The sequence below is a fragment of the Clinocottus analis genome, unplaced genomic scaffold (genome assembly GCF_023055335.1).
Source record: "Clinocottus analis isolate CAN_PGR_092001 unplaced genomic scaffold, fCliAna1.0.p SCAF_4, whole genome shotgun sequence".
In the NCBI taxonomy this organism is placed as follows: domain Eukaryota; kingdom Metazoa; phylum Chordata; class Actinopteri; order Perciformes; family Cottidae; genus Clinocottus; species Clinocottus analis.
In genome coordinates this window covers 13,478,052-13,505,760 of record NW_027176153.1, presented here as the reverse complement: position 1 = coordinate 13,505,760, position 27,709 = coordinate 13,478,052, and the positions used below count along the sequence as shown (strand labels likewise).

The 27,709-nt window shown below is 42.2% G+C and overlaps 3 protein-coding genes across 6 annotated transcripts in view; all 3 read left to right on the top strand.

Annotated features, from left to right (window-relative positions):
* Positions 1–14,206, top strand: part of LOC137800117 (kazrin-like) — a 149,243-nt gene extending 135,037 nt beyond the window's left edge. Inside the window, exons 6-12 of one of the 3 annotated variants that reach the window (XM_068597147.1) lie at positions 4,336–4,472; positions 4,854–5,024; positions 5,497–5,580; positions 6,683–6,872; positions 8,288–8,424; positions 8,806–8,929; positions 11,760–11,783. In XM_068597147.1, the coding sequence (XP_068453248.1) occupies positions 4,336–4,472; positions 4,854–5,024; positions 5,497–5,580; positions 6,683–6,872; positions 8,288–8,424; positions 8,806–8,929; positions 11,760–11,767 (851 nt within the window). In that variant the 3' untranslated portion in view covers positions 11,768–11,783. Of the gene's footprint in view, positions 1–4,335; positions 4,473–4,853; positions 5,025–5,496; positions 5,581–6,682; positions 6,873–8,287; positions 8,425–8,805 lie in introns of all 3 variants that reach the window. The other 2 variants (XM_068597146.1, XM_068597148.1) reach the window with 2 other exon arrangements.
* On the top strand, positions 14,206–18,516 carry LOC137800118 (kazrin-A-like). The gene is made up of 7 exons (XM_068597149.1): positions 14,206–14,538; positions 14,704–14,822; positions 15,841–16,072; positions 16,190–16,291; positions 16,908–17,074; positions 17,469–17,610; positions 17,980–18,516. The coding sequence occupies exons 1-7, from the start codon at positions 14,428–14,430 to the stop codon at positions 18,136–18,138; spliced, it is 1,032 nt and encodes a 343-aa protein (XP_068453250.1). The 5' UTR covers positions 14,206–14,427; the 3' UTR covers positions 18,139–18,516.
* A 3,257-nt stretch (positions 18,517–21,773) lies between these two features.
* On the top strand, positions 21,774–27,604 carry tmem51a (transmembrane protein 51a). 2 transcript variants are annotated; one of them, XM_068596814.1, is made up of 3 exons: positions 21,774–21,836; positions 23,332–23,819; positions 24,382–27,604. In XM_068596814.1, the coding sequence occupies exons 2-3, from the start codon at positions 23,380–23,382 to the stop codon at positions 24,785–24,787; spliced, it is 846 nt and encodes a 281-aa protein (XP_068452915.1). In that variant the 5' UTR covers positions 21,774–21,836; positions 23,332–23,379; the 3' UTR covers positions 24,788–27,604. The 2 variants fall into 2 exon arrangements, with proteins under 2 accessions (XP_068452915.1, XP_068452916.1); XM_068596815.1 differs by lacking the exon at positions 21,774–21,836 and adding an exon at positions 22,064–22,158.
* Positions 27,605–27,709: the final 105 nt, after the last annotated feature.

Below are 27,709 nucleotides of genomic sequence, written 5' to 3'. Positions count from 1 at the left end.
ACCGTTCTCAGAAAGCATCTCTGTCCTTGACTTCAAGGCCTCTGCCTTCACTCGGCATTTAAACACCAATACACACAGACACACACTCGCGACATCTCATCAGGCGACTCGACGTCATGACATTAAAGTAATTGCAGCCATTTTAGTGGTGTCTTTTATTTTTTAACAAATTAAGAGTTCTTCTCGTAAAATGAAGGAAAAAAAAAGACTCAATTTGAATTTGATGTGTTTTCTCAAGTCTTTTGGCAATTACTTCTCGTAGCTGGCAGCAGTCTGGAATGGGTTTGGGTCGCAGTGGCCAACCAGTGGTAATCAAGTACTCCTCAGTGAGACATTTTGCCAGCACCGTTGAATCTAAGACGCAGCTGACTCACAGAGCTTGCACCTGAAAAATTAGGCTCAGCCCCTTTTTAAAGATTGCAGCGCCAGTAAATGTTGTTTTGCGATCCAGTGAAGACAGAGAGGTGAGTAATGAGCTGCTGTTACTGGATCAAAGTGTGTGTGTTTTTTTTTCTTCCCCCTTGATACCCTGATGTGTCAGTTCTGCTGCTTAAATAGCTTGTGTACACACAAATCACATATTAGTGTCTCACGTTTGATCTTATTTTAATGGCTACCTTCTCGTTTGTGTATAAACTTGTAATGGGGGTCATATGTCATTGCTGAGGTTTGTTGATTGTAGATTATGAAACATTCATTCATTTTAATGAGCATGTTATATCACCATGACAGCAAAGACGCCCGATACACTAGTAGCCAGGCCTGAAATACAGTGAGGACTGTTACATAGCACCACCGCAGATATCAACCTCATGCAAGCAATGAGTTTGATTTTGCTGAAGAAGTGAGGGGGTGAGCACACTGTGCAGCTCCGAGGCTCCTACTTCATTATTTAGCTGGCGGATTTAAAATCCCAAACCGTGAAACATGGACTCCCTCCAATGAGCCGATGTCTCTTTTGTTCTCTACCCCAAATAATTATGTTAAGAGCCGACTAAAAGCCTGTCCCTTCTCTTTAGGGCTGAAGTCCTATGGAGGAGCATCGGTGTTGAGTGGTTTCGTTCATTGATGTGAAGAACATAATTTTCTGAGGGAGTGATAAATGGGTCTACCTTTGTGACCACGTCGTTGCAGGTGAACTGAACTTGGATAGCGGGCTTTGCTAAAACACAGTGTTTAGTTAATTGAAATGCGTAAGCATGGCATATGCTAAGCTGGCACACACTCCTGTCCTTTATTTATCCATCGTCCTCTTTCAGAGACCGAAGAGAACCTGATTGTTAGCGCAACTTGAAAGTGGAAAGGCAGGAAATGTTATTCAGCTGAAATCATGTTTTGGATCTTGTCGTATTTGCACCATAATAGATGGGGCGCAAGAGATAATGAGGGTTGTTATTAAACCATAGAGAAGCAGTGAGCGGGGTGCGCCACACGAAGCACGGTGATAAAGATGGCTTAGTTTTATTTGATTTCTTTACAGTCAAGTATTTGTCCTGGCGCTGAATAATATTTGATACTTGAGTATACCCCTCCGCCCCACTTCCCCCCCCCACGCAGGCCCGAAAGCAGCTGGCTGTAAACAGTTTGCTTCTTCACAAACAGCAGCAGCGCTGGTGAACTTGAATTGATGTCAATTACAAAAAGACTTCCTGTCGTGACATGTTTACACACACTAGACATGTCTCCTCCTGCAGTATGATTTGGCTGGAACATACTCTAACAACCCCGCTACTTTACCAAGAGGAAGCAGAACGGCACAGTACACCGTCTCAACATCGACCAAACAAACGACTAAATTAAAATTTAAAAAAAACAAGACAAACACTCAACAAAAATATGATAGCCTTTTGCTATCCTGACCACCACACATCTAGTCATTGTTTATCGACTTTATCAACAATATAGGTGTATATGTATCTCTATTCAACCAATGTATTCATCTATTTATTTATTCATTCAAAGGAATTTTTCAAAATACGCTGATTGGGTTTCTTGCTGGGAGTTGGAGATCAGAAGATTGATACAACTCTCATGTCTGAACACTAATGAGTCGGCCCACTCGGTGCAGGCATTGTGTAAGCCCACCAGCAGCAAAGCGTCAGAGAAGAGCCCAGCAGGCTTTTAGCCCGCTGCAGTATAGATGCACACATTCAACTACTTTGGTTTTTACAAGGGCTTTGGTTAGCTGGAGAGTGCTCATGTGGTGAGCTAAAAAACACTTGAGATCTCAGAGAAATGTCTGGAGCCCATGATACATGCAGGTGTTTTTGTTTTTAACATTTAGCAGTGGGAACGGTGGCTTGGACTTGATGGTCAATGATTGTCCTGATCTGATTTTCTTCTGCTTTTAGTATCTGGATTTTTATGCAGGCACACTCAATGTTGCACAAAGACAACCATTGTGCATTTTAGACAAAGAGGAAAACCAGATATGATCGAAAAAGAACCCAAAGAAAACCAGATATTATTGAAAAAGTACCCAAATACACAAACTATATTCCTGCAATGAGACAGGAGAAAGATACGTGTATGGATATCATTCCAACATGAACAGAATATTACATTGAAGCCTCTCCAATAGCTTCCTCTTCATGTCTGCCTCCTCCTCCAGCTCCACACACATTAGTTTCAGCTCTGTATATCCCTGGTGGTCCTCTCTCATTTCATCTGGTAATAATTCATGGAGGCTTGGACCAAGCCACAGAGTATGTTAGTCATTAATATGGCTGTCAGCAGGAGCAGACCACTTCGCACTTCCCCATCTCAACTCCATTGTTTAGTGTGAGGTAACTGCAATGAGCCTCGGACCATCTTTGTTCAGTAAAAGTGATCATATGTAGGTTGTGGATGGTAAGTAACAGTACACACATGAGCTGTGAATGTGAATGGGCCCTTTTACTGAGTCACAGTGAGAGCTTGTTGTATCCGACACCAGGAAGGTTGACGCTGCCAAGCGGTCACAGGTGCAGGATGTGAGGCAGCGGCAGTGTTTTTGGCTCATCTCAAAGACGGCTTTGATTTCACTTCCTGGAGCAGGTGCTCGGAGGTTTCCTGTTTCTCTTGGCCAATGAGAGATTTTTCTTGTCTTCATTCGCCGGCTAGTTGGGCTTGAATATTGCTTTTGCTCGGGAACCACCTCCCTGAAGAACGGGTGTACGCTCGAGATATGAAAGGGTGACAGGAGAAAATGGAGGAGAAGAAATAAGAGGGTTACTCTGTCTTTGTAAAAGTGCACTTCCAGTCCACTTGCCTGAGCGTGCTCCCCAGACAACAACTTGTGAATGTCATGCAATTAACCAGGCCGTGATGTAAGTTAATTAATGACACACAGCTGGCTCGGGGGGGCGATAAAAGACAGAAGAAAAAGAAAGACGAACACAAGCATCAAGAGGGAAACAGAGAGCCGTGTGATGTTATGAAATATCCAGGAGTCAGCGCTGCTGTGCGGTAAGGAAATAGATGTCAAAGTGAAGAAGACAAAGGTGGGCAGACACAGTGAGAATACATAAAATGTAAATGCACCCCATGTTGTTAGTTTGGGAAGCTAGCTGGAGGGGAACTCGGCTTCAAGCAGATGTCTGGAGAACGGCCTTGCATGAAGCGGGAGAATCGAGAGAAAGCAGAAGATGCAGAGGAGAGAAAAAGGATATGTTGTCTTTGAGGAAATTAGAGCTTCTGTGAATAACTACACTGAACCATATTCTTTATCGTGATGCGTGGGTGAGGAGCCAGAGGATTAGACGGAGAGTGTGGCAGAAAGATAGATGAAAGGAGGCTTCTTAAGAATCCAGCAGCAGAGAGGAGATTGACAGGATGGTTCATGTGTGATTCACCCCTTTATCAACGCGCAGTCACGCTACATGAAACCAGCAGGGATGTTTAATGTTTTTACGTGAAACGCTTCATATCTGAAAAGGACCTCATTATTATTCATGAATAAACAATCTGGACAACTAGTCCTGAGCTAAAAAAAGAAATGCGGCATATGAATCACATTACCGCAGTTAATGTGTCTAAATGTGCAACTGTTTTGACCAAAACAAAGACATCAAGTCATTTAAAGGCCGAGCCAATGTTACAAGTCATTTAGCTCACCAAAATCAAATCAAAAGGCAGCATTTATTATCTGCTCTGTGGGAATGGACGTCCATAAAACGCTATCTTTTCCCCAATCAAGGTGTCCACAAGTGTTCGAAACATGAGGGAGAAATTTTTTTGACAACTTCTGTGATTTAACTCACCAACAGTTCTCTCTCTCTCTCTCTCTCTCTCTCTCTCTCTCTCTCTCTCTCTCTCTCTCTCTCTCTCTCTCTCTCTCTCATATCTTCCTTGTAGCCATGAAGTCGGACCGTAAGCGCCTGAAGGTGGAGAAAGCAGACCTAGTGAACCAGATGCAGCAGCTTTATGCCACACTGGAGAGCCGGGAGGAGCAGCTCCGCGACTTCATACGCAACTATGAGCAGCACAGAAAAGTACAGCACCCATTTCTCATCTTTTCTTGTGAAGCTGTGTTGATTAGATGCAAAATTGCACAACACAACCTGCCCAAGTGACAACAATGAGTTCATGGGTTTCAGAAATAAAATGTGTGTGCATAGGAATGCTTATAATGACTGTGACCACGTTTACATGACTACAAATATAGTTTGTTCTGGTATTAAGTTTAGATGCTCAGGTATGTGTATTGCACAACTCTTTTTTTTAACAAGACAACACAGGAAGTAGTGAAATTAGCAATTTAGACCTTTCTCTTATCTTGACTTTTGTTCGGTGCCGGTTTGACCCATTAGGTATATTTTCTGAGGGCATGCTCAGTATGTGAAACAATGCATCAGGATCTCTGTGTCCACTAGGAGAGCGAGGATGCGGTGAAGGCACTGGCCAAAGAGAAGGACCTGCTGGAGCGAGAGAAGTGGGACCTGCGGCGGCAGACCAAGGAAGCCACGGAGCACACGGGGATGCTGCGCTCGCAGCTCGACCTCAAGGAGAACCGCATCAAGGAGCTGGAAGCTGAACTGGCCATGGTGAGAGAGAGAGACAGACGGGCGGAACTACACAGACAGGCAGACAGACAGACTCCCTGTAAAACTTTGGAAAAGCGTTCATTTCTTTCTTTACCATTGTTAAATGAGATGTTCTCCATATTTAGTGTCTTTGTGTTTACTTTATATGTAGTATTTGTGTATGTGTTTAAATTACAGTCTCTAACAAAAGAGCTACAGTACAAGAAAGAATAAAGGACAGCTGATGCTTACAGAGCACAACCAATACAGTTATCAGGGCTATAATACAAGTTGAAACTACTGACAGATCCAGGAAAAGATCATATTCACACTAAATAATAGCAGTGTACGAAGATACAAATATAAAAGCACCGATTCTAAGTTCCATCACTGTTTCAAGGGTGTGTAGTACGTCTGTCTGTCTGTACTGCATATAATCACAGAAAGCCTTTGACTGTACAGCATAGCCATCCGTCATGTCTCCAACCCCCAGATGAGTAACTGTGTCAATCAGAGAATGGACATCCGGGTGTTTGAGCGGGTTGCAGACAGGGACTACTCTCCTAGGGTCATGGCGGTAAGATGGTCCCCCAGCTTTAAAATTGTATCTTTTGTTGATCCTCATGCTCCCTGGAAATCTCTCCTACTTGTGACATAATTGTCGTTTAGGAAAGCCCCCCTCCCCCACAGCTGCACGTTTTTTGACTAACCCTCAACCGACCCTGATCGATCCCAGTGATCCTAACACCAGTGATCCCACGGATTCCCGCTATGATTGATCTGAATGTGGTTTTAATTGAGCGAAGAAATGCTTGGGGGGAAAATATGCCGACAATTAATGATTAGTCCAGAGGTTTGTGATTGTGTTCGGGTTTGCATGTCAAAGACTATGATTGATAATCGTTAGACCGCTGGTAGGTGGAGATGATTGCAGCGAAGCTGATTGCTTTCGTGTTGATTTGCAGCCTGTTGTTGCTTGGCATGATGATCAGATTTGCACAATAACAACAATTGAAGAATTTGTGAAACACCAACACGTCCAGGAAACACACTCACAAAGAAACTAAACTTTTCACAGACACAAAATACAGAAAAACACATCACCCAAGGCTCCAGCGGCTCACTGTGGTTCCCGCTAAAAGATTCTGAATTGTACTTTGTGAAGAGGCTCTGCTGAGAAAATGTTTTCATTAAACTTCAAGAAAAGCATCATAATTTCCAGTTTTACACCGCACCATCCTGTGCCTTTCTTCCCTGAAAGGAGGCAAACAGCAAAAACCTCCTCCAGATATTTTTCTCCCCCTCTTTTCTTCTCTGGGCGCTCTGGAGTGGTAAGGAGAGATTTCACACAACAAAAGACGAACATGAATACAGCTGCATTTTTCATGAGGCAACAACCGCATGAGGAGCCCCGGGGAGAACTCACTTGCCTGCATGCACTCGGAGACTTAGTAGAAATCTGGATGCATAGCTCAACATGCACATGTGAACACATACGACACAGAAATATACAGACCACCAAAACAGTGAGAGAAAAAACACCAATTCACTCAAAACAGAAACCTCTCTCTCTCTCTCTCTCTCTCTCTCTCTCTCTCTCTCTCTCTCGCTCTCTCTCTCGCTCTCTCTCTCTCTCTCTCCTTTGTGACTGATTGCATCTGTTTGTCTACCTTCTCAAGGCCAAACAGTCACTAGCAACCCTGACCAAGGATGTGCCCAAGCGTCACTCTCTGGCCATGCCCACGGAAACGGTTGTGAACGGCAACAACCAGGAGTGGGTGATGCAGGCTGACCTTCCCCTGACCGCTGCCATCAGACAAAGTCAGCAGACCCTCTACGTCCACACGGGCCATCCCACTGACCGACAAGGTAGGAGCGACACGAGCTCACGGACCGTGAGCAGCTGGCTCTACCGTCCTCTAGCCTCTGCATGCTCGTGTGAACCTGCTTCACACACATTTACTCCCGTCTTCAGCGCAGTGCGACCAGGCCGATGGCCGCTGATGATGCTCCGGTCGCTTCATTTCATACGCTTTATGCAGCAGTTGCAGTGAACTTCTTTTTTTTTTTGGGCTTTCAGCTTCCATTTGTCTTTGCCACACACACATATTTCCTCCATATTTGACAAATGGTGGCAGCTGAGGATTAGTTGGGTGTTAAGTAGTGTGTCTGTCTGGTTAAATGTGAGTTCAACAATTAGAAGTAAATTGGCTTCATACGGTTTGTCTTACATGTTGCAGTAAACTGACCCATCTTCGAATGGAAACGTTTTATTTTTATTTTATTCCTACGCTTCAGGCCCCTCACAACATTTGCTCCTGCAGCTTTGCCATTTTACTGACTTGTGCTCACACACACCACAGACAAAGATGGTGAAACCACTTTATCTGTCACTGCTTTAGTGAACCGTGGCTACATTCGCACATTTGGTGCTAAAGTGCATCGCAAACTGCAAGCCAGAGCACGAACAGGGAGAGCCAGTCATTGACTCCCATTTGTAATTCAAAACACAGTTAATAGGCAGCTTAACCTTGCCTAGCTCACCCACTTTGACTTTTGTCCCTCCTTGTGGCTGGTAAATTGAACTGTGTCCTTTCGTTTTTCTGTGTTGCATTGCAGCGGTGCAGCTAGCTAATCGTCACCCATCCTGGTACAAAATGAGGGTCTCCAAAGTTCAAATGAATGAAAACAAGAATGTTTGCAGTGCTTTTCAGCTGCAAATGTCTACACACGGGAGTCATACGTGGTTTACTGAGTGAACACAGAACACACAGAACAAAAACTTCAAGAAATATAAGACTAAACATTTCCAAACTGAGCGACTACCGTCACCATCTCAGCCTAAAAAGAAAGTCCTCCACAAACCAGCGCGCTACCACCAAAGTGGGCGTCCGTCTCGATCCCCCGAGAGATTGTTTGAAGGGCCTCAAACGGACTGTTGGGGACATCTGGAGGAAGAAGCAGACAAAGACACTAAAAGAGAGAAAACGTGTGAACCGCGAAACCCCAAATTGCTATGAAATTGTTTGTACTGTATGTACATCAGCTTCACTGGCAGACACACACACACACTGGCTCAACCTCTGTGAAGCTGTTTTCACTGTTGCTTGGCAACTACAGATGATTGCGAATAATTTCAGGCTATTGGTCAGAGGCTTTTTAAACACATTTTTGTTTACAGGCTGTAAGGGCATTGTTGAGGAGAATCAAAAGTGCCCCGTTCGCTACTTTTGGCCCAGCAACACCCCAAAAAGAAAACAAGTCTTATCTGTTTTCCCTTTTAGTGGCTGCCGTGCGATTGAGCCCGTGCCACTCGCGTCAGCCCTCCAACATCTCCGATGCCTCGGCGTTGGAGGGAGACCGGTCATCCACACCAAGTGACATCAACTCACCACGCCATCGGACTCACTCCCTCTGCAATGTAAGAGCTGCCCACCACCTCGCCCTCCCGAGTAATCACCCCCTCTGTGGTAACTGCCGACTGTATTGTCGGCCGCTGTCGTTTCTTTGCGCCGTCGTTCTGGCTGAATTCATGTCAAACCCACGCAGCAATGCCGTGTTCTCACTCTGCAGCTGTGCCTTGAGTTAATGTGAAGACCAGTTGTCGTTGTTCCATAATTGCACGCCTGGCAGCATGTCAAGTGACACTTCCCCTTTTGTGTTGTGATCTTTATCTTTCCTGGTCTTTATCGCCCACTCTGCACCACTTCTGCCGGCTTCTCTCCGCTCTTGAATCTCTCTGTTCCTGTTGCCCATGTCTTCATCCTCTTCTTTCCCTCTGCTGTCTCCTTTCTTCTTCCAGTCCCTAGAAGATCTGGAGGAGGCGAAGCGTAAGAAGAAGAAAGAGAAGATGGGTCTGGGCTCTCTGTCGCGTGTCTTTGCCCGGGGGAAGCAGCGCAAGTCCCTCGACCCTGGTTTGTTTGATGGTACTTCAACGCCTGATTATTACATAGAGGAAGATGCAGACTGGTAAAGCACACATGTCCAAGCGAACCAGCTGGAGAGCCTTTTTGCCAGTGATCAGAAGACAACATTGTGTGTGTGAGCATGTGAGTGAGTGAGAGGATGGGTGTGTGTTTTATGTCAGTGTGTACAGCTATAATAATGTGTGTGTCTGCGCAGTCTCACATACATCCATAATTCCATGTGGGTGAGAGTGTTTGCATGCGCGTGTCGTCCATGGTCAGAGGCCATGTGAGGAGCCGGAGGCGCGTCTTGCTTTGCTGAAGTGTAAACCTTGACGAGCAAAATGCCCCTGTATGTATGTACAGCCCTGTAAATAGAGTGGACAGTGTGACACGGCGACCATGTGGATATGTTCTATTGTATCTGCCCCCCAACACGACTGTGTTACTGGATCTTTTAACTGTTCTTTACATTTTGACTTTTTGTTTTCACTCAACTGAAAACTTGAAGGACTGCTGTACTTGTAAATAACAACAGTTGATGTGCACTTTGTGCGTGTAAATGTCTCCTTGTCCTGAATGCCTTTTGTTATTTTTGACATGTACTCCCTTCCTCTCACTACCTTTTAACTTGAACTCCTCCCTGTTTATTGTCCTGCTTGGTCCATCCCCCTCCTTCCACACTGCCATGATGAGAACAGTTTCCTGTCGGCAACATGCAGACTCCTCAAATCCGCCTCTAATTCGGTCGCACAACACATCCCTCAGCCGCGAACAAAACTGCACTCCTTGATGTACACTCAAATGAGACTTCAAAGACGCTGCTAAGCGAGGAATAAACTTTCTATGCAGAACAGTTTGTTCCACATCAACATGAAGCCAAACAGGAAATGTAAGAAATGTGTTTTCTATCTGTCAAGATAGAAGGTACATGCCGAAGGTACATGTGTGACATGCATGCACATAGTCCCGGTCCCCAAAACGCATGTTGAACAAACCCCTGCTGAACAGAAATGTCTTCCTTTGGGTATGCTGTCAAGGAGGGCTTAAAACAAAGAGAGGTCAGTTACTAATTTTATGTTTTTCTCCATTTCAAATGAAGTTATTAGATTTTATTCTTCAGAAAAGAATTCTGATCGATGTTCAAGAGCCTAACATCCCATACTAAACATAAAACATTTTAATCTGCACCTACAAGGCTCTTTGTACAATTTTACATGCAAAATATATTCATTGTCAGCAAAGTTAACAATCGCAAAGGAAACCCAGCACTACACTTTGAATGCTTAAGTAACTATCCCACTTATTCATGAGGCTTTGCACCTTTTCTTTCTGTGGGATCTTACGGTTGCTTGTAACTTTATCGTTTTATTAATACTTAAAAAGGCTGTTTGCCGTAAAATTATTCTGCGAAAAGTTAGTCTCAAAAAAGAAAGCTATTGTCATAGCATAAGTAAGATATCTTAGATCTTATACTTTTTCAGAAAATCTGAACTTCCATTTAGAGGCCTGAGTTTGGAGCAGACTAAGATTAAAATGAACTGTTACAACAATAACGAGTGCCAACCCAGGAGCTTAAACATCAGATTTAAGCTAATCAAACTCAAGCATACCTTCTCCCATGACCCCCAAATTCTGATGCAGAGTTCAAGCCACCAGCTGAAAAAAAAAAGCAATTAACTTCGTGCCAAAGGTTAATGGCGTTTCTTCAAGCACAAGAATGACTTGAGACGTGGGATTATTTTCCTCCTTTCATTGGATGGAGCCGGAGTCTGCACTGCCACCCCCAGGAAATCTTCTCTCTCCCTGATATTAAACTAACACTGGGTATTTGTCCGTCTCGTCTGAAACACTATAGAGTCACAGATTACAACGGAGCTGTGTTCAGCCACAGTGCTGGTCAAAGATTTTTATTTATCTCAACCTGCATTTGGGCTCGCAGATATTGGATTTAGAGGTGAATCCCGAAGGTAATTCATAGATAAGCCACCACGTATTTAATTGTATGTATTAGAACAACAGCTCAACGACTTTATTTCATTATTCATTTAATGAGATGTATGAAAGTCAAAGTTATTTTTTCATTTAATCAGCCTCTGCTGAGGGGGGAAAAAACATATCATATGAAAAATATTGTATGACTTTTATGTTTTGAGCCAAGGTCTCTTTGTTTTTGTTTTTTTGTTTTTCTTTCACAAATATTTTACTTTTTGTAAATTACAGAAATAAAATTAATATTATTATTAAAGAGTTTTTATTTAAAGTTAAAGTTGTAGGCCTCATTGGAGGACTTCTATTGTGAAGTCCTGAGATGTTTAGAAGTGGATATAGTAGCGAACTTTTAAAGGCATGGCAACAAAATTATGCTCAAAAGAACTAAGAATAAGATTATTTTAAAATAAAATAAATAACGTTGAACTTCCATGTGGCTGTTCTCTCTTTCCCTGTGTTAACGTTTGTGTGTTCACATGTTCATTTGTCTTGGTGTGGCTCTAATCCTGATTGGTCCCTCTTTGCTGGAGGGGTGGCCATTATTAACACGTGCATTGAGCCTCCCTCAGCCCTGCAAGTCCCTCTGTGAGAGGACTGCATCCCCCAAAGCTTCCAAATGGCCTCCTTTCCTCTCTTTCCCAATTTGAACTCCTTGAAAAAAGAAAAACATCACTTATCTTCTTCGATATTGAAATCAATGATCAGAAAATCGAGGAGATGGGAAGGGAAGCCATGTCAGATTGTTGGAACAGACCTCATAAATGTCAGCACATGGTGTGAATAATGTTCTGCTTTGATTTGACCCTTGACCTCTAACACTGACCCCTCTTGCCTGACCTCCACTGGACTCTCAACACAGTGAAGTGACCCAAGAAGTAATCAATCAGACTCAGTAAGATCAAGGTACACAAGTTCCAATTGCTTTGAAAATGAGCTGTGCTGCTGCTGGGTTGCAAGCTGTGTTTGCAGATGCCTGCTAACTCTCAAACAACATCACAGAATGACCTTGGAACCAAGCACTTCTTCAAGTTCAACCTAATTCTGATACAAATCTTCCCAAAACAATTGGGATGATTTGACGATGATCAACAACCTCTTGCATTTAAGTCTAATATTAGTTTAACAAAAATTTCAGATTATACAGATACTCATCTTGGAGTTTAAAGAATAGTTTGACATTTTGGGGAAATACACATGCTTTCTTGTGGAGAGTTGATTCTACATTAATTTCTAAGTCAAATACAAAGCTACAACCTGTTAGCTTAGCTTAGCTTAGACTTGAAACAGGCTGTCTGTAGCTGCGTGTTCACTGTGCGGTATCAATCTTCTCATCTAATTCTCGGCAAGAAAGTGAACATGTTCCCCAAATGTAAAACTATTCTTTTAACTTCCTTTAAATTGAAATTCAAACTACAGCCAGCAGTCCAACTAAGGCCTAAAACATATTTCCCAACATATAGATCTGCTCATTTATGGCTCTCTACTCACCGTGGCTGTAATAATGTATCTAAAATGTCTCGATCCATTCAACTGTTAAACATTTTTCATTGCAAAATCTGAAAAATGTCAACTATCTATCAAGTGTATCACGTTTTGGTGCTACTTGCGCCTCCATTTTTCATCCTGAGTGTGACATCGCATCAGAAGCGCTGCTGTGTTGTAGCGATAACATCCATGACTGCAGCTATTGAAGGGCACGTTTAGGACTTTGATTGCCTGAACAAAACCATTTCCTGTGTATTAAGCCCTCAAGGTCCCTCACTCATGGCCTCACATAAAGGATCAAAGTGTCTACACAGTAGTACGGACACAGCACTATAGTATGTCTTTTTGACCCTTTCCGCTTTCAGTTTTGTTAAAAAGGCATAAGTGGGTCAGGTGACCTGGCGCTCGGCTCACACACAGCCCAGGGTCTGAAAGGTTGGCCTTTGACTGGGTGTTAGACAGTAAATTCTGAAGCTTATTTGTGTGAAGGGCCTTAGTAAGAACTGACGAATAGACCTTTTATACTTCTGTCCAAAAAGCAGATTTATTCAGCTTAATATGAATTGCTCTCAGAGGGCCACTTAGAAGTGCACCTTCACTTTACGTATAGCTCTTAGGAGGGCACATAAAAGCGTCCAGCTTGAGATGAATTATTGAAGTTGAGTTTAATACAAACCTGCCATTATTTAATGGTGAATCTCTTTTTGGACTCACACACATTGGGGCACGAAAGCCAAGGAGGGTTTCTATTTGGCAACTTGGAGAACAATATGTTTTTTGATTTCTGTTTTAAGGTTAACGCGCTCCAGGTAACATTTCAATCTGAATGGGTCACACAGTGAGCATCACTCCATCTCATATTTCTATTTTTCCACTGAAACAAAAAGGATGTTTTGGCAGGTAAAGATTCTGAAGCTGTTCTTTATGACTGAAATATCAGATGGAGGCTTTTGTTTGAGGCCTTGGTGGCTAAAGCCCCTGTGTACTGTCACTGGTGGAGCCGGAGAGCATCAAGAGCAGGCCTGCATTGTGCTGATACAGAGGTTCTCTGAAAGTATGAGACAAGACAGGTGGATTTTCTGAATGTCCCTTTTGTTATCAAATGCAAAACACTAAGCGATGCTGCACTGGCAGTACTATTTTTACTCTCTTTCTAGACAACAACCTCAAGTGGAGGAACGTACTACATGCATGAGCTGCTGGAGCAACGATAATATGTCCAATCTTAAAAGTGTACATTATGCGCCACCAACTGCTGAGCCTAAAACTGGTAGCAGGGTGCCACCTGCTGGTAAAGACAGAGAAACGTGTATCTGTGTTGTTGGCCAATTTATTGAAATCTTGACAAAAAAATAAACAGGAAACATTCAGCCCAATTTAGTAACATAACAGTCAAGCGTTCCAAGACTTTCCGGAATAATTTTGCGGTGCATTTGAAGGACACATTACAATTTCAAGGCAGAATTTACCCTATGGTTAATTTGTGATTCAGATTTCATAACGCATCAAAATGGAACTTCATTTTCTAAATTGCAGGCTTCCTGTTTTCATGGAGGTGTTGCTGCGGGCTAATTCAGACGGATTAGACCGTCACGTTAATTCACCAGCTCAAACAGCTGCCTGTTTAATGGACTTCATAAGTGAGGCGCTTGTTTATAAAAGCTGCAACTTTGTTTCCAGCGTCCCTGGCAAACGTTCGGCTCGTTGTCATGCAGCCAAAAGCTTAAGATGATGTTTAAAGCGGGTTTGTTTGGAATAAATTACGTATGTCTAGTTCCCTTGCTGCTGAGCAGATTTTATGTTAAACTGATTTAAAATCGTTGCAGTATGTTGGAATTAACGTGTTTTGCTTTTTCATCGCTCACTATACCCACTGCCACCTCTGCCTTCACTCACGCCCCCAACCGCATCACCCACATGTCCCTCCTTCACCCTCCCACTTAGACTCAGACTGCCTCTCCAGCCCCACCCGCCACAGCCTCAGCCTGTCAGACGGGTCGGAGGACCAGCTGGACCGCCTCCAGCAGGTGGAGCTGGCCAGGATGACGCCCATGTCCCAGTGGAGGGCTGCCACTGTGCAGGCCTGGCTGGAGGTTGTCATGGCAATGCCAATGTACATCCGCACCTGCTCAGAGAATGTCAAGAGTGGAAAGGTAGGATGAAACCGCTGACATCATGCAGGTGGACTCGCTTTGCTTCTTTTCACTGTGTCCTATGTATTCATTGCCAGTTATATCACCTGTTATAATCAATCCACCTGCTGTTTGTTTATAGGAGCCTTTGTGGCGTTAGTTGCTGAACAGTGTTACACTCTGCAGGTTTTACTTGGACTAACAGATGAAGACCTGGAGCTGGGTTTAGGTGTCAGCAGTTTAATGCATCGCCGGAAACTGCGTCTGGCCATCGAGGATTACAGAGATGCTGAGAATGGTAGAGGGTGAGGAACGGACACGGAGAATCCTTGTAGAAACTTTTTCATTATGTGGTAATGTATAAGGGCCATCTGCTGGTGATTTATAGGAACAATGTTTACAAGTTGACATATTGACTTTAAACTGAGAGATAAGTGTTGAAACAAAGCTCCAATAAATCCAACAGTCTCACTGTCTTTTCAACAGTTTGAAAGTGTCCTCCATTTACATTCGGATTAATGACATGCAGTTCAGTTCAACGGTAAATGCTCCATAAGAGTGTTATAGTATATATACGATAGTGATGTGTCCACAGTGTGTCCATCTCTTTATGTTAAACAATATATGTTGTATACAATTTTATATAATATAATAAAAGACGACAAAAACAAACAAACATAAAACTGTTGGAAGCTGGAATAATAAAATAGCCAATAAAGTTAATTTGCAAGGCAAATAACCTTTTTAATTACATTTTTTGTGCATTTTAATGTTTGTCAATGAAAATGAGACTAATGATATACAAATGATCATTCCCTCAAACATTGTAAATGCTACTGCAATTGCAACACCACTCAAAATAATTTCCATTAGATTTTTCAAAATGTATATTTTTGTTGGGGCCCCAATTAAAAAAGTGACCAAGTCATTAAATTAACCAAAATTGCAGTGAGATTCTGTTTTAATTTTAATGACAGTGTTTGTCAAAACTTAGCATCAATATTATTAAAATTCACCCTGAAGTGAACATCAGAGCCACATTTGATAGCGATCCCTCCAAATGTCAAGACGTTCCACTCAAAGCCGCAAATGTCAGTCTCATCGTGGTGTTTGAGCAAAGGTCAGGGCATCACCAAAGTCTGCATGACTAATCCTCTGGGAACCATGAATGTCTTTGCACAAAGTCAAGGCAAGCCATCAAGCAGCTGTTGACTGCCACAAGCCACTGGTGCATCTTCATGGATGGATTCCCCGAAGAGGGTTTTCTTGGTGGTTTAGGTGAAGGGACCCGTTAACAAAGGTTCTGATACACATTGCCTGCAGGCTGTCCAAAGCTGCAGACATGGACCACCACTGGGTGGCCAAGGCCTGGTTGAGCGACGTGGGCTTGCCTCAGTACTCGCAGGCCTTCCACAACCACTTGGTCGATGGACGTCTGCTGAACTCCCTGACACGTCGCGACCTTGAACGTCACCTCAACATCACCAAGAAGTTCCACCAGGTCAGCTTGCTGCTGGGCATCGAACTGCTGCACTTACTTAATTTCGACAAAGAGGTAAGTGAGTTTCGGCGCCGTGTTCCCAAGCAGAGGACGATAGTGAACACACTCGGCTTTGCTGCGGCGGTAGTTGAAAACAGCTGAGTGAGAGGTGTCTGGTAATATTGTTTCCAGGCAGTTCAGGCTCGTCGGATACAGTGTGAGCACCAGAACGTGGATCCCTTGGTGTGGACCTCTCATCGGGTCATGAAATGGATCAAGGATATTGACATGAAGGTGAGGACAGAGAGAGAAAGAATGCAAAACACTCTAAAACAATATAGTATCCTTTTTAGACTGACATCTTGAAACAGCAAATATTTGTATAAAATACTAATAACCAAGAGAACCTAATGTATTGAGAATAATAAGAACACTATCACATGGTATTGTGGGTAACTGAGGCTCCTGTGTTTACTCAGCACATATCCACAGTGATAGAAGGTCTTTGTTCATGGATTTCTACTCTGCTCCTTGTTGTTTACGGAGCCTTTCAGAATACCGCCTCTATGGTGACGCTGCAATATGGATCTCACAAGTCAACATTGTCCTGTCATAGGACAACATGTTGGCATTATGAAGTAGTACCACATTCAGGGTGTGTAGAGATAAGGCTGTCTGGACTGACATCCTGTTAATATCCGCATGGAGTGTGAAATCATGATGACATTAATAGATTCATTCATATGTTCTTTGTCTCTGAGACGATTTGACATCATTTTTGTGAACCTGTTATCAGTACGTTTTCCTTCAGCCAATAGTGTGTGTGTGGCGTTACGTCAGAAGAATTGACTTTCCATCTTAGAAATGGAAATGAGTCACTCCTTGGCCTTATTTCCATCCAACTGTCCAGGAGTTTGCTGAAAGTCTTCTTAGCAGTGGCGTTCATGGCGCTGTCATGGTGCTCGACCCCACTTTTAACACCGATGCCATGGCCACAGCACTGGGGATCCCCAGCAACAAGCACATGGTTCGTCGACACCTTGTTGAGGAGATGAAAACCTTGATTGGTCCAGCCAGGTGAGAGGAGGCGGATCCCACTGAGGCTCTACTTACTGTTTGTAGTAGATTACATTTCATTTAGCTAACGCTTTGAGGCGACGAACAATAAGTGCATTCCACCATAAGTAGACATTCAACAAGAATCAAGGAAATTCAATTTCTTCAAGAAAGTTAAGCTCCAAAGTGCTGCCAGTAAGTACCATTTAAGTGCTATTACGGTGCTACTTTCTTTATTCAAGGTTTAGTCGAAAAAGATGTTGTAGATGAGAGAAGAGACGCTCAACCTGAAGGGGCTGATCACTGATGCCGTATATTTGCTTGTAAATGTTGCACAAAGATGTTTTCCTGTCTTTTAAATGCTATTTGAGGCCGCTGCCTCCAACACTCAGCTCCAACCCGTGTTCCCTCTCAGGACGGATGCCAAGCAGGACTACGAGCGCCTCGGCCTGGGAACTCCACCAACCCTCCTTCGCCAAAACTCTCTTGGCAGACCACCCAGTTCCACCGGGCGACACACTGATGACGAAGGCTCGCTGAGGAGGAGGGCTGTGAAGGTGGGAGGAGGAAGAGGGACGGGGGGAGATTCTCTTCTTGAACTATCATAGTTGTTTCTCTCTATTTCAGCCTACGTTCTGATGTAAGAATGACAAGCAGGCTCATGGAACTTAGTGCTCACACATAAGAAGACACTTAAAGAAATAACACACTTGACACAGCAGGCGAACAACATTAATGAGATCGGTGCAGACAAGACAGTATATGTGGCAGCGAGCTGAATACTAAAAACAAGACTCAAACTAGGCTGATGGAGTGGGAAGAAATGTGCTTTAATTAGTAAGAATAGTGCTTCTGAAGCATCAAGTAAACAGGACCTTGTGTATTTGTGGTAAAAGTTAAAAAAAATAAATGAACGTGTGTTTCAGCCTCCAACAGGGTTCAGCCCCAAAGCTCGCAACGGGAGAGACTTGAGTTGCCATAGCAGCTACGGCTCCCTGCCTCGGGAAGGTCGAGACCAGACTCCGCCCAGAGCCGAGGGAAGCCCGATCCACGGCTACACCAGCATCGAGGTCACCAACGTTTGAGGTCATCACAGTGGGACGAAACACCAGTTGTCAGCTTCGTTACAACTTAATCTACACTACGGACGTTTGTCACGTGAACCCGAACATGAGATGGTTATTTTCTCCAGAGATGAGGACTAAAAGGACAGATTGCACTTTTTAAAGCGAGACAGGATTCTTTTTTTTTTTTACAAGTCTCCTGGTTTTAGAAGGTTTTCATTGTGCACAGGTGGTATTTTGATGTTTTAGAGGGCAGTGATTTCTCACCTCTGAATCAAGAGATGCAGGTCGTAAGCTAAATGATTATTTTTCTATTTTTTGTGGGTAAATGGTTTTGTGAATCATGCTTTCACTTGGCAATTTGTCTGTGTTGACTGGTTGCTTGTGACTGAGGGAATATATATATATATATATATATATATATATATATATATATATATATATATATATATATATATATAGTACAGGGTACTTGATGACAAAAAGAAAAAAAGTTTCATATCAATGTAAATTGTTCTAGTTTCATTCAGTTCTGCTGTGTGTGATGCCTTGTCAGTGTAGCTGAGGACCGTGTACAACAAAAAAACTTGAATTGAATTTTAAATTCTAGAGTTTATGTTTGATAGCCATTTTTTCATCTTGCACATTTACACAGTCGTGTCTAAACAGATGTAGCACCCTCTTCTGATGTTTTATACTGTCATGTCAATGTGGAAAAAATATTTGAATAATGGCAACAAAAGATGACTGCAGAGCTGTATGTCCATAGAAGCCTCAGGGTTGAGGATGTAAAAAGTTCCTTTAATGAAATAAAAATGGCGTCTTATATTTTATAGTCCTGTGCACCCATCTTCAGCAGAAAGTTTAATGAAACAAGTATTTTTTTTTCACAATAACAATAAGCAAAATGACAATGTGTAATGTGAATGGGGATTTTCTAACAATTGGAGACTAAAAGCCATTGATGGAGGCCAAAAAAGAGCTAGAAGAAGAGTGAACATTTGACTTCAACTCATCAGATGGACAGAAACACAACCCCAGATAAAAACTAATGTTGCACTACATTTGCTGAAGCTGGTAGAAACTTAATAAGGCAATAATTTATAAGATTTATATGTCGGTCAGGCTGGTTTGGGACTTGTTTTTCGTCCCCTGGTGGCCAAAAAAACTACAAAATAAAACCCTGCAAAAGTAGTGGTGTATGAACTTTATGAATGAGAGGAACTTTGACTGTGTTATAAATGCTGGAAATGTATGAATAAAGGAGGAAAACAGAGCCCCTTTGTTGAACTCATTTGCATGAGAAAGTGTGTGTGTGGGTTCATTGACTCCACTGTGATGTAAATGAGGGGTCCACACCGAACTCACTAATTACATTTGCGTGATAATACTGACTCTGTACCCACGACGGATTTCTCCACAGTATTTTGGTGAGTCACTGGTTGAACTCAAGTCTCTGTTTAGACCTCCGGGCCAGACAACATGGTGCAACTTCCCCTCTCACAATGACTCAAACATTGTGGTAAGCGGAGGATGGCGCAGCACAAATGTACACAGCTTCCCTCTGCAATCCACCCAGGATTGGGAAGAATCTGGTTATTCATTACATGATGTCCATGATGTACTCTGAGATATGAGTGGCATGGCGAGGTAAGGTGTGTCAGGCGAAGTTCCCCCTGAGAAAAGTTAATGTGCTACACTCAAGGCCTTTAAATCAAGCATATCTATATCCGATTAGGACAGAACACTACATTTGATTAAATGCTGACAATGATTGGACTTCCAGATGTAATCAAGGCTTGTTCAGTGTGTGTGTGAGGTTAAACGAGGATCCAGACAAAAGCTTCGGAGGAAAAAAACCTCCCCAGAGTCTAGAACAACAGGGTTGCCGCACACAGAAGCAGCAATACAATGAGTGGCCAGGGTTAGGACTGGTTTTGTCATTATTGTGAAAATAGTCCAGGTATAGCATGCCGATACAGAGGAGGACACTGGGACAAGAAAGTGCGGCAAATGGATCCCAGTTGTATTGGCTTGTGTAACTCTCTTGCAACATGTAAACTGTAGACACAAGTATAAAAAACTAAACAGGTCTGTACTGCCTACGGATGGATATTCTCCGCGGTCGTTTGTTGTCCAAAGGGCACGAAAAGAAGTGACCATGAGTAGATTGTAAATTTACAAAGAGGAAGCCTGATATGAAAATCATGGCCTCGTCAGACTCATGGACGGCACGAGGAAGCATTGAGTACACAGTGAGTCAGTAGGGTTCAGTCTTTTTTTAATATTTTATTGGACATCAAAAAATGTGTCACCATATTGCGGCAAGATTCAACTCAAAAGAGATTAATGTTAATCTGTCGTACTGTGATGAACTTTTTCTCACTTTTTCACTGCGCTATATTTATTTTACAGTTTCAGTTACAACTTTCAGATTTTGATTAATGATGCGAAATATAAATTAACTAAAAACGTATGATGAACTATTGTAGGTAAAGTTACCCAACAGTACAAGTGAACCCAAACTTTACAAACTACAATATTAAAGTGATCGGCACATTATTCTCATACAGTAATATGATATGTATTATTCTGAAATGAGCTATTCCGCACGAATACTTTTACTTCATACTAAGTAAATATTGATGCTTTAAAATGAACAATGTTTGGAATGCACAACTTTCATTTGCACCAGACTGTAAAGTATTTATACTTTTAATCAAATAAAACCTGACTGCTATTTCTTCCATTATTATCTGCCAGCAAAATAAGGAGCCAAAATGTCTGCAGTGAAAAAGGACCATGGTGTTGCTGTGCATGTTGACATTGTTGTCACTCATCATGTTGAGTTCAAAAGCCGACTTCGATTTTCATTTAAACTTAATATTCATCAAGTAATACATCATTGAAAACCTGTCTTCTTGTGTTGACTTATGTGGTCTCTGCAGCGGACAAATGGACCATATGTGTGTGTGTGTGTGTGTGTGTGTGTGTGTGTGTGTGTATATATATATATATATATATATATATATATATATATATATATATATATATATATATATATATATATATATATATGTTAATCTGTATATATATATACATATATATATATGTTAATCTGTATATATATATATATATATATATATATATATATATATATATATACACATATATATATATATATATACATATATATATATACATATACATATATATACATATACATATATATACATATACATATACATACATATACATATATATATATATATATATATATATATATATATATATATATATATATATATATATATATATACACACACACACACGCACACACACACACACACACACACACACACACACACACACACACACACACACACACACACACACACACACACCACATACTTCCTCTCCATCACGTCACCCACGCCGAGAGCGAAAGGGTTAATTGTGAAACTGGAAGTGCAGCGGTGAGCCCCCTCCCTCCGCTGCTCTCCCGCGCCCTCTCTGTCTGGGCCCGTCCGTCTCGGGGAAAGTTCCCGACTCCTAAAAAACGCTTCTGCTTGTCCCCAAATAAACGCCACTCGCACTGTCGTCTGTGTCGGCGGAAATAAGCGCCACACCTCCCAGCATTGAGAAGAAGAAGAAGAAGAAGAAGAAGAAGAAGAAAGAAAGAAGAAGAAGATTTACGTATCGTCAAAAACGATGCAGAGGTGAGTGTAAAGCCGGCGTACTCGTATGTTGCTTTTCTTTTCTTTTTTTTTCTTCTTTTTGTATCGTTGGAAATGTTACTGATAGTTACACAGTAGCCGAAGTTTTTAACGGTTGTGGAAAGTTTTCGTAGCGCGGCTTCAGGGTACGGATCCCCGCCGTGGTCAAAGTGAGCAACCAGCGAGCGGTTAAGCAGCAAACCCGCCCATTGTTTTTGGATTCAGCCCAGCAGACACTGACGGTGTCTGTTAGCGAAGCAAACAACGTTTCGCGTGGAAATGAAACGCTGAAACACGAGGCACCCGCACGCCCCAATGGCACCGGGTATGCAAGCCACACTGTTGAATACACTCAGGGTCTAGAGAGAGTCATTTCACAGTTGCCAACTAGTGAAAGAGACGCACACACACGTATGTTCTGCAGAGCTTTTTATGAGCTTTATTGTCAATGTGTTACTTTCTTTACTGTGAACCTGTCATGTGGTGAAATATAACCTTTTTTAGGTCGGACTGTAACACAAAAGTCCATAATATGTAATATATCTTCACGTAAAAGGTCCTCTGGATTTCATAACAAGCTTGTTAGTTTCGAGCTGCCATGATGACCACACTTCAGTCTCATGCCATGCGTTCTTTAGCGACAGGCTATTCACACTTTGATGCTGGGGTAGACATCCCCTCCCCCGCACACACACACACACACACACATTTCGAGCAGGACTTGGCATGTCTGCAAGAGTACACACTGACATCATTTACGGGTATATCACATTGTCACAGAGGTAATATAATTTACAGATAGTTAATTAGTTGCCCTTTTTGTCTGAGTTCATCTGCTCCACACCCTCATTCCCTCGGTCCGTTACCTTCCTTCAGCAACTCATTACAAACAATAGTCTCTGATCGCTGCAACTGCTTCTGACTGCTTCTCCAGGTACACTGTTTATATTGTATTGTACATGTTATGATGTAATAATGTACGAGTTGGTTGTTTGTTTGGTTGAGAACGAGTTCTCAATTGACTTATCTCATTAAATTATGGTCAAATAAATGCAAACGGTTCTCAGTAGTGATAATGAGCAATAACCAAATATATGGGAAAAGAGAGTAACATAGCATATTGTTTTATTTATATTAAAGCAAATATATATTTTACAGTGACCATAGCTGTCTTATCTACTCTTGTAGTGTGTTTCATTGTGGGAAAGTTTGCTGTCAATTTTTACCAGCTAACACACCCATTCCGAGAAGCTCCTACAAAGGTAGTTTTACTTCATCGACCTTTATGTCCTGTAATGTTCCCGTAAAAATGGGTTTGGTCTCATAAAGAACAAATATCTAAGCCGCTGCAACATTTTAATTTATTTTTTATTCCTGAACAAGATTGCTCTGACTGGTGAGGCCAATAATAATACAACAAAATGTGTTCTTCTTTCTGTGACGGTGTGTGGTGTGTTTCTCAGTTTGTGTCTGACCTCACATGCCCTTCTCTCTCCAGTTTCTGACCTCACTGGAGCTGATCTCACTGAAGTCAGGGGCTGACAAAATGCGTTCTAGTGTGGACGGGCCAGTAAGCCCCCTTGGCAGAGAAGACACGGGCAGCAACAACAACAACAACAACAACAACAACACCACCACCACCACCAATGAAAACAATGGAAACTCAGGTTCCCAGTATGCACTATGTGCTCTGGGCGTTGGGCTGGTTGCTCTCGGTATTGTGATGATCGTGTGGAGCGTGGTACCTGCAGACGCGTCCGATAACAACAACAACAACAGCAGCAGCAGCTCGGAAGGAGGGGGTAACACAACTGGCAGGAAACATAAAGCGTCTTCCGTGGCCTTTGTCCTGGTGGGGTCTGGAGTGGTCATGCTGCTACTGTCTTTGTGTCTGGGAATGAGGAACAAACAGCGGGAGCAGCAGTACCTTCAGGACGCCCAGAACCGCGGAGGAGCAGCAACAAGGGAGCAGGAGGAAAGACAAACGTAGGTCCAATAATAGCTTTCTAGCTAAACAACCTTTGCTCCATAGGAATGAATAGTATGCTTTGTTGTTATCTCTGAGAGCAGAACTTTATTGTAAACTGCAAAATCTTATGCATGTATGACAAATTTGCTGGTAGATTTGTTTTATTTATTGTTTTGCTAAATGCTGTAACAATTTTTTCATCTATTATAAGGCTCACTGTGGGACAAAATAACCAAATATTGCTTTCAGAGTATTATGAAAGTTAGTTACTATAGATGGGTAATCCACAGTACTGAGAACCATGTCTGCTATTTATTTATTTTTGTAGTCAGCTCACTGTGATCATATGTCTCTTTTAAAAGTGAAGATCTAACAAATTATCATTATCCATTTAGTGACATCCATGATTGCTTATTTTGAGTAGTATGAGCCAAGTCCATGCTGCTCGGTGGCAGAACATGTGATATGTGATGAAACAGGCGATGCACTCTGCGTTTTAAAACATTTGAGCATAATGATAAAGAACACAAAGGGATTCATGCATGTATTTAATTTGTTCTCTTTTCTAAATGTCTGCAGTGCTGAGGAGCAAGCCCAGCGTTACGCTGTACCCAGCTATGAAGAGGTAGTAGGCAGTGGCCAGTACCCTGTCAGTCAGAGCAACCTTCGCCCCAGCACCTCCCAGCTACCGTCCTACGATGACCTCGTCCAAGTTGATGGTGTGCAGTATGAATCCGAGGGGTCAGAGGTCACAACTACCGGATCACAGCCTGCTCCGGCTCCAACTGCTCCCACTGCTGCTGCTTCCACATCAAATCGCAGACCCGGGAAAAATACTCGCAAGCTCCTCCCTATCAAGATCCGCAGGATTAAATCAGAGAAGCTGCACATGAAAAACATTGATAACTCTGTGCCAGCTACTGGATTGAGTATAGAACCCCTTACTCCACCGCCGCAGTATGAGGATAAAGTGCCTCCACTTTAAGATCAAGCTCATCAAGTTTCAAACAATCTACTGAAATTCCTGGAATCCTCCGTGATCACCGTTTGTGGATCTGGATTTGTGTTTTTAGAGACACTTGAAGATGGCTCTTCATGCAAAAACATTCGCAGTGGCACTTTTTTACAAGAATAAAGTACAGTATTAGTTCTAGTACATAATTCAAGCCACAGCACTCCAAAGCTTTGAACAGAGAAATCATCATTGTTTTCCAATTCTGGATCTCTGAAGCTTATAGCCAGATAGTGATGGACATAGTTGCTGGGAACCTTCCTCACTGTGATAGATTCTGTCATCTTGTGGCAAATAGGATTAAAAGCACATACCAAATGCGGATCCCCTATAAGTCAAAGTCATTTTCTCTTCATGCATTATCTTCGTGTTACTTTGCACCGCCTGAACATGCGAGGTGAAAGTGATTGCAGGACATCATTGAGCGGTTGTATGTGCACACTTAAATAGATCTGAGCAGGGCACTCATTTAGTGAAGTGGCTGCTGTTTGGACAGTGTTTCCCCCTGAGAGGGTTTGATTACTACTGCCAGCGGTTTACTAAACGTAGGTTTCATGGTGAGTGACTGAGCATTGTATGTACAAGCTGGCATGACTTGAGGTGGCATGCTACACACAAACTCCCTCACTGTCAACAATATGGTCTCTCCTAGTCCTCTAGAGGTATGCGGAAAATGAGACGCGCTTATTGTGCTGACCGGTGTTGGAGAGTCTCTATTGTGTTTTGTATTGGCTTCTTTAGTTCAGGGGTTGTCTTTACAAATTCCAAGGTGGGATATCTACTAGACGGCATACTTGAGAAAGATAAAACAAAGCTTTTTTTTTTTAGCATTTGTCAGCTACAGCTCCCATGACTCCATAGGCACTCCCCCAAAACCTAGAATTGTAGTTTTAGAATACTAACAAAACATCACTTGTTTTTTTCAAGGCACGCAAATGTTACTGTAAAGTATATTTTCAAAAAGAAAACCCAAGTTGTATGGTTCGCCCAAGACAAGGACACGGTATGGTGAAATGGACAGAAGGATAGTTTGAATCGGTGGGATTTCAGCTGTTTACAATTTTAAGATTATGGCTATTTCTTTACTGAGCAGGATGTGGTCCAAAATCTCTAAATGACTGCATTTAGTGTCGATTGTTTCATTGAATAATGTGACATATTATTACTTCCCAATAGCTGTATGGAGGAACTCTGACCTTTTTAATGGCGCAAAGATGCTAAATCAAAGTCACAGAAACACCGTTATGAATTGCTATTATCTGATTGATTTGTTGTGGATAACAAGCAAGCACACATGATGCCTAACTGCAGAATAAGATTAGCATGCCATTGGAGTCGTGTTTCTATCTAATGAATGTCCCAATGTTGCTTTCTTTTTTGGAAACATAGTTGCACCTTCAGCTCACTATTGACCTGTGCCGACTGTTGCTACACAGGCAACATGTAGTCTACATGCATATCTCATAAGCCTCCACCAACAAGGGCCAAAACATAAATGATGAGCTTCAGAGCTGCTAACCAAACCGCCATTCAAAAGTGTAAACCGGTTGGATGTCGGTTAGCGAGAGAAAAAGCTCTGTGAAGGATTGAATTGTCAAATTGCATATTTACACTTGCTGGTGCAGCGCCAATGATCCCGGTTGGGTTACTTTTTTTTAAGAGAAATTACTTTCTAGGCAGTTGATGGAATACCTAAACTAGACTGACTGCAGTAAACACAGTTTTTCCTCCAGCTGTACACGCTAAAGTACAGTCAAGTGCCTTTTGTGTTCATAACGACACTGCTGATCCTCAAAAGAGCTATCGTGCGACTGAACCTGAGCTCTAATGTTGCTCTTTGAATGCAGTGTTGCGTTTACTCTCGCAAGCAGCGAGTGCAGAATGAAGTAAGCGAGAGCATAATGGAGGGAGCTTGTGAATAGCTGAAAGCCGTGAAGAACACTGAGCTGTGAAGGCAGCAGTGTTGTCTCTGCTGCGCTCCGGCTCGTTATTGCCCGTGCTGGAGATGACCAACAGAAAGACTCTTTGATGGTGCAGCTGCGCCACAACAACGGCAACTATTGCTCACTCGCTTGCTCATCACCATTCCGACAACCGCAGCTTGACTTGCAGCCCAGTTTTAAAAGTATGAAGAGAGTCGGCGGGACAGAGAAGAAAGACAGCTGTTCAGGGAACTCTGGTATGAGCTCTATGCGACTTGCAATTTCAAAACGCTCTCGTCTTCTGCCCGTTTGGATTGTTTTCACATGAACAGCTGAAGCCAAATGAAAGGACTTACCAGAGATTTTCCTCGTTTTTTTTGTGTGGCACTTTTCATTGGTGACATCACCCAGTTTCACACTGTGTTTTGGTCAATCTCATTGGAGTTAATGCAAAGGAAACGACTTGGTCATTGTCAGCTGGTCATATTATATATTGAATAAGGTTGTTGAGTCACTTCAGGTTTGTCATTGAAATTCAACATTTCAATGTCTCTCTTCCTCTTGCCAAACATTGTATCAATTCTTTATTTTTTGTCATGTATAGTTTGTTGTTGTACCTCATTTGCAAAGGACCAGTTAATAACTACGTGATTGATTTATTCCTTTGTAGTCCAAATGTTTTACAATGTTGAAATTAGTGTTTTGATTTAGCAGTCACTCTGTTTTACTATAAGGAAATGTCCGAAACACGTTTGTTCATTTATTATTATTTTTTTACTGCTTCAGTCTGTATTTTCTTGTACTGTGAAAATGTGCTTTTCTATGATCATTCTAATTCGTTTGTTGAGACTGTTGTTTTCTCAGAAGAGTAAAAACCCATTTATGTCATGAATATTTATAAGAAATTAAAGTAAGTATTTGTTAACTAACTTGTGTGTATAATTACATGTTGACTCGGGCAAGAATCCCCTAA